The sequence below is a fragment of the Myotis myotis genome, unplaced genomic scaffold (assembly GCF_014108235.1).
Source record: "Myotis myotis isolate mMyoMyo1 unplaced genomic scaffold, mMyoMyo1.p scaffold_m19_p_7, whole genome shotgun sequence".
NCBI classification, from domain to species: Eukaryota; Metazoa; Chordata; class Mammalia; order Chiroptera; family Vespertilionidae; genus Myotis; species Myotis myotis.
In genome coordinates, this window is record NW_023416379.1 from 54305602 (window position 1) to 54322564 (window position 16963).

A 16963-nucleotide genomic window follows, 5' to 3' on the forward strand; every position below is an offset into this window, starting at 1 on the left:
TAGTTTGGGGCACTCATTTGCTTATGCCTGAGTCTTGTAATATCTCAGACTCTGGCCCTGTCATTACCTATGCCCTGGGACAAGTTATTAAACCTCCCTGGGCCTTGGTTTCTTACCCTACAAATTGGGGGCAATAATAATTACCTTCAAAAGTTGTTGTGAGGATTAAATATTAATGTTTTTTAAGTCCTTCACACATGTAAATACCTTAGTATGTGGTAATTGTTATCATCTTTCAACAATGGGGTAACAATAACCGCTATCCTATCTCACAGGTTCTTATGAGAAGAATGTGCATGAAAACACAAAGCACTATACTAGTATAAACGTCACTTCCAGCTCCTACCTAGACAATCAATGAGTATGGATTGCAGTAGTCCCGCACTATCAGAGAGCTCAACACGGAGGAGAGTGTAGTCCATTATACAACTCTAAACAAATTGCTGCTTTCTCATTAAAATAGCCCACACTGCTCAATGGAAACAAATCCACCTAAGTCTTGCTCGAAAATGTAACTTTTCAACTTACTGGAAATTGCTTTCCAAGTTATTAATTTTAAAGCCACCAATATAGGTTAATGAGGAATAATTTAAGGATGTTATATTAGAGTGGATAGATTTTGGGAGAAGTCTTTATGGCTTGTGTTTTCTTCCATTTTAATTTAATAGATGTTGATGCATGTTGGTCCTGAGTACTGTGGTAATTAATGCTTTTCTGCATTTCCAAAGAAATCCTGGGTTTGGGTATAAACACAAGAGGACTCCCCCACCCCTGAGGCAGGGAGTCAGTCCTCTAAAGACATAGTTTTCACAACTAGCACATGCAAGTGAGTCCTTTTTGAATTATTTCATACAGGGTTCCCAGAATTTAAATTTTATCCTATTGAATTTGAGGAGAATTGCTTTTTCCCCTCCAGAGCTATTGTAGCTCACCGAGTACTCTGCTGGAAATTAGTCCACCTCTCCACAATGGGAATGATCTAAAAACATGTCCCTTTACTTGTTTTCATCTGCAACAAACACTAACATCATTACTTGTCTGATGAAAACATGAATAAAGTCAGATACAGAAGTTTGTTTAGACTTCTTCCAAGAAAACTTTTTCCCTCGTAATCAGTTTTGAGCCCTCTCACTTTTCTCTCTCAATTAGACTTGGAACTCACTGAAGCCTGGAATGTGCTTTGGAATATTTTTATTTTCCATCAAAAGGCTCAGAATAGTACCAATAACCAGGGGTCAATAAATGACTTTTGCGTGAATTTATTTAGTCTTTGGAACAATGTCTTTGGTAGTGAAGTCTCAGTTGAAGAGGATTACTTACGAGTTGTTTCCCTCGGAATAATAAGATTGGAAGGTGTTTTCTTTCTTTCTGGAAGAATAAAATCTGCTTGTCCAGGTGCAAGTTTAGGAAATGTAAAATTGATGTATTTTTGAAATGCCATTCTCGTTTCTTGTAATTCCTCCTCCAAGAAATCTTTCCAATTTGTCATAATTCCCAGTTGTTGTGCTACCGACACCAGCTCGTCCTGAGTGTTCACCAGTTTATTCATCACATTTCCAAGTGTGGCCTGATGGGCTTTCTCTGCTTCTTGAAGCACTTCCTGGACTTCTTCCTGCTTCTGCCTCTGAGCCATGCAATAGTAGATGTTCATTTCATGTTCTTTTTCCTTTACCAATTTGCTCACACTCTTCCTCTCATCCTTAACAACGGTCATACCAGCATTTATAAATTCATCCATGACCTTCCTACAAAAGATAATATGGGTTTTTAAGTTAGACGGACTAGCCACTAAAAACAGAAAGATTTTGTCTTTTCAGCACGGTTGTATGAGAATTTATTGCATTGTTTAGGTGAGACACCAGGCTGAGACAGGCTGGTAGAGATGGGCTTCTGGATTCCATTAGCTGTTAACAATCAAAAAACATTTTTCAGAGTAGGGAGGTCGTCTATGGACTTCCCCCACTGTGGGCAAAGGAGAGGTCACCGTTCTAGTGTCTGGCAGTAACTTTAGGAACCCAAGTCCACCTTGGCCAGAAAAATATGAGTGCAGCGTGCTTGAAAATGAAGATACAGCCTTAGCCAGTTTGGCTCATCGGCCTGCAGACTGAAGGGTCATGGGTTTGATTCCTGTCAAGGGCATGTACCTTGGTTGCAGGCTTGATCCCTGGCCCCAGTTGGGGCATGTGCAGGAGGCAACCAATCCATGTATCTCACTCACATTGATGTTTCTCTCTCTCTGTCTCTCCCCCTTCCGCTCTCCTCCCTTCCACTCTCTCTAAAAATCAATGGGAAAAATACCCTCGGATGAGGATTAACAGAAAAGAAGAGGAGAAGGAGGAGAAGGAGGAGGAGGAAGAGGAGGAAGAGGAGGAGCTGGGTCAAAGTTCCAAATCCCTGGAGAAAGTATTTCTCTTTTTAAAAAAATGTATTTTTTAATTAATTTCAGAAAGGAAGGGAGAGGGAGAGAGATAGAAACATCAATGATGAGAAAGAATCATTGACTGGCTGCCTCCTGCACGCCCCACACTGTGGATCGAGCCCACAACCCAGGCGTGTGCCCTGACTGGGAATTGAACCGTGACCTCCTGGTTCAAAGGATGATGCTCAACCACTGAGCCCTGGTGGTCGGGCGAGAAAGTATTTCTGTATATCAATCCAGCTATCTCCCTTTAGCCAGAAGGGAAACACTGTACTCACAAGTCAGGTGGAGCTCTGATTTTTATTTTATCTGAGCAATACTCTCTGACAGCTGACTCAAACCTTTTGGTCTTGAAATCTCTTTGTTCTTCAAATGACCAAGGAACTTTTGTTTATATGGGTTATATCTAGTGACACTAACAGTATTAGAAATTAAGAGTAAGACGAAAATATTTATAAATTCATATAAAGTATTAGTAAATCCATTCAATATTAACATAACTTTTCTGAAAAGTATATTTTCCAAATCATAACAACTTTTGGTAAGAAAAGTGACATAATTTTACATTTTTTAAAAAACTCTTTACTGTCTGGCTTAGTAGAAAAAAAGCTGGATTTTCATTTACAATCTGTTGTGATATCTTACATCAGAAAATCCTGGAAAATGCCCCTATAAATTCTGTAGATAATGAGAGTAAAAAGGTAAATAACACCTTAGTATTATTAAGAAAGTAGCTTTAACCTCATGGACCCCCAAAAGGGTCTGGGGACCACACTTTGAGAACTACTGCTGAATGAATTCACAGACCTGTAGCTACAATGTATGTAATTAGATATAATTTATAGCAGCCTACTGTACTGAATTCTTACCATGTGCCAGGCAGGTTAATGAGCGTCCTGTGCATATATATTGAGTTAATGATTCCTCAAAACAACCCCATGAGGTGGGCCTATTGTTATACCTACTTTACTGATCAGGAAACAGGCTCAGAGAGACCAAGTAACTTGCCCAATTTCATGTAATTAGTCAAAGTGGCAAAATGAGCACCGAGACCCAGGCAGTCTGAGCGGCTCCTAGCCACTGTGAAGTACTTCCAATGGGTGTCTCTGGATAACCTCGTTTGGTAGAACCACTAAAGATTTGAAAATTTAAAAACACCTATAAATTTGGATTTAAATATTAATGGTTGTTACTAAAAACCCTCCCCCTCTGTCTCCTAGACTAATACAGTCTTTCCAAGATTTTCATATTGTTTCAACCACCTCGCCTTTCTTCTAAAGTCGATCCCCCAAGATACAATTAGTTCTCATTATCTCTGATCTTTAAACTTGACTTTCAAACCTGACAGACTTCCCTAGTCTTGAGGTAAGAGGTTAAGGACAAATGGCTTAGTAGAAAAAAAGCTGTCCTTAACCTCTCTAGCTGCTATGCTATTTCTCCTTTTCCCAGCAACTAAGCTATATCCATCATTACTAACAAGGATTAACATTAACTGAGTATTTACTATGTCCCAGGGACAATGCTATATATTTTACATTCATTCCATTCCATTTAATTTTAACAATAACCCACTGAAGCTGGTATGATTTTTATTTATTATCTCTTATTAGTCCCATGTAACAGGTGAGAAAATTAAGGCTTAGAGATCTAGTTATTGTTCAATGTCACACAATTGAGAAGGTGGGATAGTTCCTGCCCTTCACCATTACCTGCTTCAATCATGTAAGAGGCCACTATAAATTTTATATAAGGGGAAGGGTAATACAATAATAATGTTTTAGAATTGTGATTCTAGCAATATCAGGTAAATCGAATCTTACATAGGATAAAGAGACCAATTTATACTACTATTTTGTAATATTCTGAGAGTGCAAAGTTAGGGTCTGAATGCATGGTGAAAGAGAAAGAAATAGGAAGAAAGAAAAGGATAAATCCAAGAAATAATACACAGTCGTTAAGTGCCAGAAGTTATGACTGCTATGGGATAGTGGAGGCAGAAAGAGGAGGAATCAAAACCACCTTCCCGATTCTCAGCTGGGTCACAGGAGAGCACGAGGCACTGTTATGGAAGGGACAGCACGACAGAGGTGGGAGTGTGCATCTGCCCACACCTTAGGGCAGTGGATCTCAACCTTCTGGCCCTTTAAATAGTTCTTCATGTTGTGACCCAACCATAAAATTATTTTCGTTGCTACTTCATAACTGTAATGTTGCTACTGTTATAAATTGTAAGGTAAATATCTGATAGGCAGGATGGTCTTAGTTCAACCGCCAAAGGTGTCGCGACCCACAGGTTGAGAGTCACTGCCTTAGAGTCTGATGTTTGATGAAATCTGCAGTATGGTGGGAGATTGTGAAGGTGATGACCAGGCCCTGGGGCTCAGACAGAAGGAACTAGAGCAGTGGTTCTCAACCTTCCTAATGCCGCGACCCTTTAATACAGTTCCTCATGTTGTGGTGACCCCCAATTTCATTGTTACAAATTGAACATAATTAAAGCATAGTGATTAATCACAAAAACAGTATGTAATGATATATGTGTTTTCCGATGGTCTTAGGTGACCCCTGTGAAAGGGTCATTTGACCCCCAAAGGGGTCGTGATGCACAGGTTGAGAACCGCTGAACTAGAGGAAGCTTCCTTGAGCCAGCCCCAAATCCCCAAGGAGGAAGCTGTGCTCTGTGGCCAGCAGGCCTGGCTGTCTCCTGGCCCCACAGAGGAGGTGTTCATCTATGAGGTTGACTCGAGGGCTCCACCAGAGATGATCTCAGGTAAAACTGCTCAAATACAGTGCATCTTAGGCGACTCCGACTCCTACCCTCCATGCTATAACCCACTTTAAATGACTTACTATCAAAATCTGTTCTTGCTACGAGGATCTGGTCTCTCTCTATTTTTTGGAATGCCCTTCTCAACTTTCCCAGCCTGCCTTAGAGCCTGAATTTTTGACCCTTTGGGATTCACACCTTTTGGTTTAAGGTCAGGAAGTGTCTGGCTTTAATTCTGAGGACTTCTTTGAAGTTGTGGAATGGAAGCCAGGAGGGAGGAGGGTTCAGGGCATGGAGAGGGGGAGGCAGAAGACCTGGAGTGTCCATTTATCTTTGTATCTCTCCTGCCTGGCATGGTGCCCAGTGTGTATACAACAGGCAACCAATAAATGTGTGAAATGGGTAATATAGGTGTCGTTCCCTCAATACTTTTTTGTATGCCAAATAACACCACATTTTAAAAGAGCTAAATTAGAGTATTACAAAAGCCTAAACAATTCATGCTTAAAAAGGATTCTCAGCATAAGCAAAATACTCACCATAAGAAAATAGTCAGTTCTTGTCATATATATATAAAATGGTTTTTTGGTTGTTTTTTTAAAAATATATTTTATTGATTTTTTACAGAGAGGAAGGGAGAGAGATAGAGAGTTAGAAACATCGATGAGAGAGAAACATCGATCAGCTGCCTCCTGCACATCTCCCACTGGGGATGTGCCCGCAACCCAGGTACATGCCCTTGACCGGAATCGAACCTGGGACCTTTCAGTCCACAGGCTGACGCTCCATCCACTGAGCCAAACCAGTTTCGGCTAAAAATTTTTTTTTTTTAATTTATATAATTTATCCACATTTTCCCCCTAAAAGTGGGCCTGGAAATCATACCATATGAGGAAGGACTGAAGCAGCTGGTTTACAAACACTTTTTGGCTTTTCCTTCCCTTCACACTAAAGCTTAGACAGTATCTCTCTCCTCAAGCATCTGAAGGCTCACCGTGCACTCAGGGAAGACTCGGCATATTTTGGATCCACTTTAGGAAGAGGTGTTCAGCATTGGAACCAACCACCTCCACCAGCCATAGCATTCCTATCGCAGAAGCACTTAGGGGGCTCCCCACGCCTGGCAGGCAGCCAGCAGGAAGGATGGCAGCTCAACTCAATGACCTCCAACGCTCCTCCCCAGGGGAAGGGAATGTCTATGCTTCTTTGTGTAGAACCTTTCCAAGCAAAGGTTCTTTCTTGTTTTTCCTTTTTTTTTTTTTTTTTTTTTTTTTTTTTTAGTATCTCCTAGATAATCTGTTTAGAATCTAATCACCTCAACCCACAAAAAAGTTTTCTGTGCATTTAACAGGTTTGTCATAATATGTACGAATTCTGAATCCTTACGTCTTAAGTGAAAGTTTACAGACAAATTAAAGGTCTACGGGCAGAATCCTAAACAGTGGATCTTCTGTCTATACTAATTTCTGCAATGCTCTAAAGAACACTGGAATCTGGAGTGGGTTCAGCTGACTGGAACATATCTGAACCTTTGCTTGATAAATATTTAAAGAATGCCTATCACATGCCAGGCTCTCTTCCAGGCATTTGGACACAGCAATGAACAAAATGGGCCTTCCAGTTGGTTATACTTAACAGGCATGGAAGTTCCCTAATCCTTGTCAACTGATTTAATAAAAGGGGGCCATTGAAAATCTTTCATTCAAACCTCACAGCGAAAATGGAGGGGGTGAAAGCAGCGGAGAGAGGGAAGGAGCGGAAGCTGCCGGTGTGAGGAGTGGGCCCGGAGGCTCCTGCAGGACGGGCAGGGCTCCTGTAGATGGAGGGTGGGAGGGACAGGGGGAAGAGGACGTCACTTTCCACGGCACGGGGCCACGCTCACTTGGGAGTTACCACCTTCCCTAACTTTCTCCTGAAATCTCTTTCACCTTCCTCGTCTCTCTCAACAATGATCCACGATGATTTATCGCCGAGGCAAGAAATGGCCACAGCTGCAGCCCTCAGTCCTATTGACCTGCAGAATAATAATCCTACAGGATTTTACCTTTGGCCCTGTTCTAAACAGTCCTAACAAGGAAGACTTTACCTGTTAATCATGTACAAATGGATCTATTTGTTAACTCAAGGAGCAAAGCCAAAGAGATAAGTCTGAGTCTAGGAAGCCAGATACAGAGGTTTCAGGCTTGTTCTGCTGCTACAGTTAAGTGATTTTGGGCAGGTCACTTAACATGAGGAAACTGGTTTTCTTGGTCCTGATAATCACTAGGGCTCTTTACTGCTGTCTTGTTTTAGCTCATTCCACCAAATATTCTTTTAAAAAATATATGCTATCTGATTTACGTAAAAACTATTTGTGATTGTGCACATATATAATAAGGCTGCAAACACATTAAAAGGGCATGGAAAGCCCAGCTGGCATGGCTCAGTGGTTAAGCATCGACCTATGAACCAGGAAGTCATGGTTCAATTCCCAGTCAGAGTACATGCCTGGGGTTGTGGGCTTGATCCCCGATAGGAGGTGTGCAGGAGGCAACCTTTCAATGATTCTCTCTCATCATTGATGTTTCTACCTACCTCTCCTTCTCCCTTCCTCTCTGAAATCAATAAAAATATTTTTTAAAATACAGGGCATGGAAAGACACAGACCCAATTATTTAAAATGATTGTCTCTGGAAGACAGGGAGAGTTGGGAAGCAGTGAGTCAGAACTTAGCAAATTTGCTCTATATATTTTCATAATGTCAGTTTCATCTACAATGTGCAATAAGATAAAAAAATGAACACATCCATAATAGTATACATTATAGGCTAAAAAATGTGAAGATTGACTTCTATGTGTTGTGAAAAAAATATTTCTCAATTCCTCTCCTCAGCCTCTTAAAACCGAGTATACAGAATGAAAAACAGTATTTAGGACAGTAGTTATCTTTTGAGAGGGAGGAGAGGAAGTGTTACCAATTTCCAACCCCTTCAGAGGGGTGGTTGGTCTTTGAGTATTCATGTTGTTATTTTTTAAACCACGCGCGTGCGCACCCTTTCTCCAAGTTGGTTTGGACAGAACAAGATACTAATTTGCAAATGTGATCTCTGGAATACCTTTTCTGGGCCAGGATGGCTTCCTGGGCCAGCTGCCTCTCTTCGTCCCTGGCTTTCGCCACAGCCTCGATCTTTTCCTTGTGGCACTCTATCATGATCCTTTGGATTCTATGGACCATGCGCTGTTCTGCAGCCAAGTTTTCTCTCTGTAGTTCGTCTTCTATGCTTTGATGCATCTCTAACTTGGTTTGAGATGTTATATTCTTAAACAACAGTAAAACTAGGTTTAGAGGCTACAGCTTTGATGTTTAAAAATGCACACTAAGAAGTTATTTGAATCATAGTTCAACAACCTGATGAAATATGTACTGAGAACACTGATGGTTTAAAAAATAGTGGGTATAATAAGGAAAGCTTTCAGTTATATGGCACTATATAAAAACCAGAATCATGCAAACTATATAGCATAAATATTTGTATAGACCGCTTTGGAAGGGAATATGCAGAAAGAGAAAATAATTGAATACAGGTATCCTTTTCCTTGATTGTATAAATATTCGACAGTGTCATTTTATCTTTACACACAATTAGAAATACATACTATGATTCTCCTTTAGGAAGTAAGTCCTGGGAAGTGGCAGAAATAATAACTATGTCTCCTGGGCATCTCATGTGGCTAATGCTGAACATCACTGTAGTTGCAGGAACCTGCCTGCCAATCCCACTGCCACAGGCGGAAGGACAGGAACAAGTTTGCACTGCTCTGTGGTAGAAGGACCTATGGACGCCTCTGACCTTACTTCATAAAGAGGACGGAGAGCACACTTGAACATTTCTCGATGATCCAGGCTAGTAAAGGTGAGTGATCGCACTCGGCTAAATACTTGATACTGCACTTAGTCATTTTCAATATGAGTTCACAGGGCTATCTGTCTCTGTTGTAAATGACCCCAGACTGCTTTGCTTTCTTAGATTTGATATCTCATTATTGTAATTTTTCTTGTCCTTCACATGCCATTGGGCTAAGTACTCCCTGTTCTAACTGGTGTTAGTGAGCTCCTTTTTGCCATTCTAGTTTCTGGCATTTAATCTATTTTGGAATTGCAAAAGCAAACAAACCACACCTATTGAGATCAAGTTGTTGAGAAAGTGTAAATACCCTTTGAATTAGAAATGGAGAGCTTCTGCTATGCGTAATAAATCTGATGTCTATCTTACAGTCGGAGGACATCACTAACACCTTAGAGGATATTTTAAATTATTTCTGGGTTTCCCCAGAAATAATATTTTTAGTAATTGAGATTGTTGAGTAGTTGAGCCTTACATGAAATATTATTAGAATGCATTTCTACTTGAATCACAGAATTTGAAAATGACATCCCAGGCCTTTATTTTGGCTGGGTTCTGAATTAGGATTCAGAGAATTAAACCCATTCCATCTTTTATACAATAACTTAGTCAAACCAAAATCATTTATTTCACTGCCTCGCAGAGCATGCAAAATATATATTTAAAGTTACAAAAAGAATTCAAGGAACTACTGCTTGACAGTGATCTTATTCAGTGGAAAGTCCCCTGATTAAATTACCTTTACTGAAATGCATTTAGAATACATTTAAAGAGATATTATAATTTTGACATATTGTAAGAAATGGCCTCACGAGATCCATCATATTGACTGTACAGATGTTTGACAGACACACAACGTCTCTCTCAGCAGTCTCTCTTATGTATCACACATAGGAATACCTGGGCCTCTCCGAGTGCCTGGTTTCTTTCTACCTCAGGGATGTAGGGATTCATGGCATTGTCCTCCTTGCACTGATTGCCGGAAAGCTCAAGGCCCAATTCCAGGACCTCATGGAATATGCACATTTTTTAAGTTTTAAATTCACCCGACTTCATTGTAATTCCTACTCTAATTTTTCTTTTCTCATTTTCTCTTAGCTCCCACTCTCTTTTACTTTTTGATATTAGTGTATTTGACTAAGAGAATATAAACATCTCTTCAACATACTATCTCCATTGAATCAGATCTTGAAGTTTTATTTAACATCAAGGATTTGAGACTTATCCAAATCCTTTACATCCTATTAGAGCAATACCTGGTGGTCTTATTCTTACAGATAAGAATTTAATGGTATTTAGTTCTAAAGAACTCGGTTTTCTGCTCTATTTATTGATAACCTCAAATTTTAATATGTGAGAATCACACAAGCTGCTGGTTCATAGCACTGCCAGTGAGTCTGTAGGTCAGGGGCCCAGGAATCTGCACACTAAGCTCCCAGGTGAGTAGGTTCTAAGGCAGGGGGTTCATGGACGCCCCTGAGCAGTACTGACATCTATGACAGATGAATAACCCTACACATCCCTCTTAGACAAATCACGCCTGCGTGATATAAAAACACCCCTGAGACAGCAGTGTAAATGTAAATTCCTAAACCCTCCTAGACGAATATTTTAGAAAGGTCAGTCTTTAACTTTTCCCTTTTAAATCTTCTTAGGACTTCTATTTTAACATTAAGTGCACCAACTCTACCCATAGGCTATATGGAGTACAATCTTTTACTTGAAGAACAGACATCACATTTAACTTATCTTTGTGTCTTTGCAACCTAATGCCAGGAGAGATACTCAAAATGTGTATCCTCTCGCTGCGCACTGGGGCGGCAGGGCCCTAGAGCCCCCTTCCACGTTAAAGCGCTGCCCCTTTAAACTGCAGGATTTGGGGAGATCCAGGGCCTAGTGGGGAACCACCAGGGTGATCGAAGCATTAGGGGGTCTGAGGGGTGGTCATCAACCAACAGAGAAGTATTTCAATACTTTAAGAGCCAGTGTGGCCGGACGGGACAGGCCAGCGGAGAAGCAGGCTTCCTAGACATGCTGTAAATGCTCTACGTGTTGAACTGAAAGAGGGGACGGACAGTGGACCAGCAGCAGCCAACTCCGCAGGGGCCCTGGCCCTGGAGCCAAGCCAGGAGGGAGGGCCCCACACCTTTAGGAACCGTGGAGCAGACGGCCCTCTCTCCTGGCAAGTTTTCTGAGGACAAGGACAGTCTATGTAATCTCACCTAGTACAGATCCGATACCTAGTAAGGTACAGCTGCCCAACAATGAATAAACGGGCCCCATGCCCCAAACTTATCAGTTATGTTCTTATTAACTTTGGCCAAACCTGGAGCCAGACCTCTGCCACTTTCCCTCCCGCCTCTGCCCACGAGTCACCGCATCTGTGCTGGGTCCTGTCCTGTCCCTCCTGGCCATATGTGAGAACAGTTCTATACCTTTTCCTCCAGCAGGCTTTGTAGCTGAGGTACCGAACTAAACAACCAGTCCCTGGGCCTCTGCTGGACATTTGCTTATTACCTACAGTCCTGTGCTTGAACAAGCTAGAAAGGGTATCTCCCCCCCCCCCCCCCCCCCCCCGCACTGTATGACCTCTGGTCTTGAAGAAAATACTTGAGAAACAGCTCAGTGCAGACTTAGGTAAAAGGATAGGATCAGAGAGTCCAGGAGAAGAAAGGGAACAGCCCATTTCCTTCGTTTAACCCTGTCTGAGCACTAAGTCAGACACAGTGCTGGTCACTGGGCCAGATGGTAACGAGATAGGCATGCCCTTGTGGAGGCTGCAGTCAAGTGGGGATCAGACACTTAACAAGTGGTCACACAATCCAATTACAACAGTGACCAGTGGCAACTGCTGTGAAAGCGGACGGGGTGTCAAGGACAGTATATAGGGGGGTAGGGGGCGAGGGGGCGACAGAGCTGGTGGGCAAAGCTTCCTGTGCGTAGTGATGTTTGAGCTAAATCTGAGGGAGCGCAGGGAGCACAACCCAGCAGGCACTAAGGTGAGAGGTGCACGATGTGTTCCAGTCCGAGGACCCACAGAAGGGCAGTGAGAGGAGGGAAAGAACAAGTGGTAAGAGATGTGGTAGGTCAGGGGGGCAGGGGCGGCTCTTTGGGGCCTGGAAACCCCTAAAGGTTTGGATTTATGACCCCAAAGGTTGTGAGATTCTGCACCAATGGAGTGTTCAGCATCTCTTCTGTGACAGTCCGGGACCTCCCAGCCAACTTCCAGAGACACCCGTCTAGATCTTACACATTATTCCCTTGCCGGAGCTTTTAGTCATTTCAGTACTTTTAAAAAGACAACAAGCCACTATAAAAACCTGTAATTTTTTTCGATGTTCCTCTTCCAGAATCTGAATGCTGATGTTATGTTTGTCATTTGCTTCTTCAAGTGCTTTCTCCACTGCTTGCTTTTGGCGTTCATCAGCCTTTGAAAGAAAGAGTCCATTTATTTATTAGTATAACTAGAGGCCCGGTGCACAAAAATTTGTGCACTCGAGGGGGAGGGGGGGTCCCTCAGCCCGGCCTGTGCCCTCTCGCAGTCTGGGACCCCTCGTGAGATAATGCCCTGCTGGCTTAGGCCTGCTCCCGGGTGGCAGAGGGTAGGCCCAATCCCTAGGTGCAGCCCCTGGTCGGGCTCAGAGCAGGGCCGATTGGGGAGTTGGGGCGCCGCCCCCTGTCACGCACAGAGCAGGGCCGATCAGGGGGTTGGGGCGCCGCCACTCTCACACTCAGGGCAGGGCCAATGGGGAGGTTATGGCTCTACCCCGTCACACACAGAGCAGGGGCCGTGGGGTTGGGGGTTGGGGCGCCGCACCCTGTCACACACAGAGCCGCAGGGCAATCAGGGGGTTGGGGATCTCCCCCCTATGAGGCACAGAGCAGGGCTGATCAGGGGGTTGGGGTGCCTTCCCCTGTCACGAACAGAGCAGGGCCAATAGGGAGGTTGTGGCCCCGCCCCCTGTCACACACAGAGCTGCAGGGCGATCAGGGGGTTTGGGCGCTGCCCCCTGTCACGCTGATCCCGGTGCCAGGAGGCCTCTCAACTCCGCTGATCCCGGTGCTGGGAGGCATATTACCCTTTTACTATATAGAATAGAGGCCTGGTGCATGGGTGGGGGCCGGCTGGTTTTCCCTGAAGGGTGTCCTGGATCAGGGTGGGGGTCCCTACTGGGGTGCCTGGCCAGCCTGGGTGAGGGGATGATGGCTGTTTGCAGCTGGTCACACACCCTTCAGGGTGGGGGTTCCCACTGGGGTGCCTGGCCAGCCTGGATGAGGGGATGATGGCTGTTTGCAGCTGGTCACACACCCTTCAGGGTGGGGGTCCCCACTGGGGTGCCTGGCCAGTCTGGGTGAGGGGCTGAGGGCTGTTTTCAGGCTGGGACTCAAGCTCCCAACTGCTCCTTTTTTTCTTTTTATTCTGGGCCAGCTTTAGCTCTGAGGCTTGGCTCCAGCTCTGAGGCCTCAGCTGCTGAAAACAGGTATCTGGTTTGTTTCGGTTCTATAATCGAAACTCTGTATCAACTCCAGCTCTGAGATCCCAGCTCTCTGAAAGCTGGTTTTTGGGGTTTTGTTTAGCTTCTATATTTGTTACAATGTTTTTTAAACTGCAAGCTCAGAGGCTGGCAAGGCAGGCAGGGAACGTTGCAGTCCTCTGTCACTGAAGCAAGCAAGCCTCATGTTCAGTTTAAGCTGCCTGGCTGCCGGCCGCCATCTTGGCTGGCAGTTAATTTTCATATCGCCCTGATTAGCCAATGGGAAGGGTAGTGGTCGTATGCCAATTACCATGTTTCTCTTTTATTAGATAGGATAGCTTTTTATGTTTACTGAAAACTAACTAACACCATGGGCCTCTAATTACTTGCCCTGTTCCCATCTCTCACTTCCCACAGCAAACTGTCAGTGTGGGCCAGATGCCCTCACACATCCCAACAGTGGTAACCTTGCAGTTTCAGGAACTTGCCAAAGGTCCCACAGGTAGCCAGGATTTAACACCAGTTCTGCCTGACTATATTGTTTCCAACAAATCCAAACAGTGAAAGAAAGGTTAACTTAGCTTGATTTGCAACTTTTTACCTGAGCCCACAAATCAGCTTCTGCTAGTGCAACACGTTCTCTGAGTACAGCCTCTTGAAATAGTTCTTCTTTATACAAAAGATCTGCCCCGATATCTGTGTATTTGAAGAGAAATAATTACAAGTGCCCACGGACATTTCTTGGCTTCCCTTTTCACTCTGATCGCGTTATTAGAGTCATCTCAGAGATACATATATATCACATCCTTTTGAGAGATGTCAATCTTTTCTTTAAAGATACTGATGAAAGGGGTAAGGTGCTTCCTAGTTGACTGGGAGGGAATGCATAGCACTGTTAGGCCTGGATGGAGTCCATGATGTGATGTCAGTCCACATGGTGGGCACCTGGAGAAGGAAAGTGGCAAAAAGGTGCCCATTTTGTACTCCTACAGAAGAATGGCAAGTGAATATTCAAGATTACCCAGCTCCTCTCTCCCTGCTCATATCTGGGTGTTGGTGTTTCCTCCACCCAGGCAGTGGCAGCAGAACGCCTTAATACGTCACATGCCTTTCTTCAGTGTTTTCTTGGGTTTAGCTGCTTCAGCTGTGGAGTGAGTTACGGGGCAGTAGTTTAGAGCTTCTCCATCAATGATCTAACTTAATTTCCAAATAATAATATTCTCACAATAACACCCTCCCTCCCCAAACAAGGAAATGAAAGCCTAAAGAGGTGAGAGGACCACACAGTATTAGATAGCTGGACCTCGAGCCACACCCCGATCACAGCGCTGGGCACAGCTTCTCTTCGTCTTCTCCTACCCGACTGTGTTGTCAGAGGTGATGACGAATCCTACAAGCGCTGAAATCACACACAGTGATCTTTCTCTCCAACCCAAACTCTTAGTGTTTATTCTTTATTCCGCTCATTTCTCACACCTAAGATTTGCTGAATTATTAGCTTTTCATGTGATTAGGTCTTGATGATCAACTTCCTAAAATGACAAAGCACACCCTACACTGCGGTATTCTCTTTCATCATGCCTAGCTTGGCAGTAAGCACAGATAAGACATTGCGGGCTCATGTGTTTGTCTGCCCGACATCTCCTCTCTACCTCTGGTAACAGGTTCCATTTCTCTCAAGAACTTCCCTCTCTCACTTCAGGATAGCTACATGATCAATTTCATGAAACTATACGGGGGGGGGGGGGGGGAGGCAAAGGGGGAAGGGGTGGCGGGTAGTGGGGAAGAGTGCATGGCGGGTAGTGGGGAAGAGTGCATACAAGACCCGTGCCTGCGTTAAATTTAAATGTATTGTCCCAATACCAATTTCCCAGTTTTGACAATGTACTAGTGTTATGTAAGATATCAGCAAGAGAATCTAGACAAGGAAGCATTTGGAAAAAACAGGCATGTGTTACACACTGCACAAATGGAAGGTGCACATGTTAGATATTAAGCATTAATAAATAATTATCATCAAGGATTTTTAAAAAATTTTAATCCACTGGTGGAGTTATTTTATTACAAACAGCACAGCAAACAAAACTGGTATAATTTGAATTTCTGATCATAATTACTATTTTTTTTATTTATTGCTTAAAGTATTACAAAGGGTATTACATATGTGTCCATTTTACCCCCCCGCCCTAGACAGTCCCCTAGCCTCCCCTATCCCCCAGTGTCTTATGTCATAATTACTATTTTTAAAATTTGTGAGTCTTAAACTATTTCTAAATAAAAGGCTATTAAAATATGTAAAAATATTTTTAAAAATATGCCCTGGCTGGGTAGGTCAGTTGGTTAGAGCATCATCCTGATAAGGTTGCGGGTTCAATCTCCAGTCAGGGCACATACAAGAAGCAATCAATGAATGCATAAATAAATGGAACAACAAATTGTTTCTCTTTTTCTCTCTTTTCCCCTTCTTCTTTCTCTAAAATCAGTAAATAAATAAATAAATAAATAAAATAATTAAAAATAAAAACAACACATGCTGAGGCCTGATTCTAAAGGTTCTAATTTAGTGGGTCTGTGTTAGATTAGTATTAAATCCAATGAGTCTATGTTTGGATTTCGTAGTAAAAACAAATTTTTTAAAACTTCTGTATTGTACTGCTAGGCTTGAGAACGACTGCCCTATGCAATACTCATTAGCATTTATACAGACATTTCAACATGCCTTTGCATTTACTTATAAAGAACATAGAATATTGACTCTTTTGACTTTAGTCAATGACAAATGCAGGTCAGGTCGCTGAAAATAAAAGATTAATTTCTAACTAGTTAGATTTAATGTATCCACTTAATGTTTGGATTTGATATCCCAGAAGGTATAAGGAATCAATCAATAAAAGCTTATCTAAGAATGGCTATCCACTGTCTTGGGTGTAAAAAGTAAAATAATTTTAGAGGTTATAGTTAATAAGTCATATTAAACATTTACTAAAATTAATCAGTTTTGGTATTGATATTTTTAGAGGATGATTCCAATTTGATCTCCCCCTACAATTTAGTTTTTTCAAAACACCCTCCATTCTCTAGCGTTTATATTTTCAAAAATCAGGAGTAAAATTAAATCGCCACTGGTTTACCATGTTAAAGGAAAAAAAAATCAGAGGAGTATTTTGAGAGTCCTTAGGAAAACATTTCAAAGGCCCAAAGTCAGACTGAAAACTCTGATGGGAATAAGGAGAGGGAAACCCGTTAATTACAATTTGATTTATTACAAGTGTATATGTAGTTAATATTCTCATGTTATCCACATGCATCTACCGTTATGTCACTGGCTACTAATATAGTTTCTTCAACCCATTTATTGAGGTATTAGGGATATTTCCTCTCCCATGTGTGTAGCAGGTGCCCAAGTATGGGTGGGCAA

General features: G+C 42.6%; 1 protein-coding gene across 2 annotated transcripts in view; it reads right to left on the reverse strand.

Annotated features, from left to right (window-relative positions):
* Positions 1-1157: 1157 nt before the first annotated feature.
* The window catches only part of LOC118660425 (small integral membrane protein 8), a 32976-nt gene continuing 17170 nt past the window's right edge, over positions 1158-16963 (reverse strand). For both annotated transcript variants that reach the window (XM_036317836.1, XM_036317835.1), the window contains exons 2-5: positions 14147-14241; positions 12391-12498; positions 8282-8484; positions 1158-1745 (exon numbers count right to left, since the gene is read on the reverse strand). In XM_036317836.1, coding sequence (XP_036173729.1) covers positions 1313-1745; positions 8282-8484; positions 12391-12498; positions 14147-14241 — 839 coding nt within the window. In that variant the 3' untranslated portion in view covers positions 1158-1312. The remainder of the gene's footprint in view (positions 1746-8281; positions 8485-12390; positions 12499-14146; positions 14242-16963) is intronic.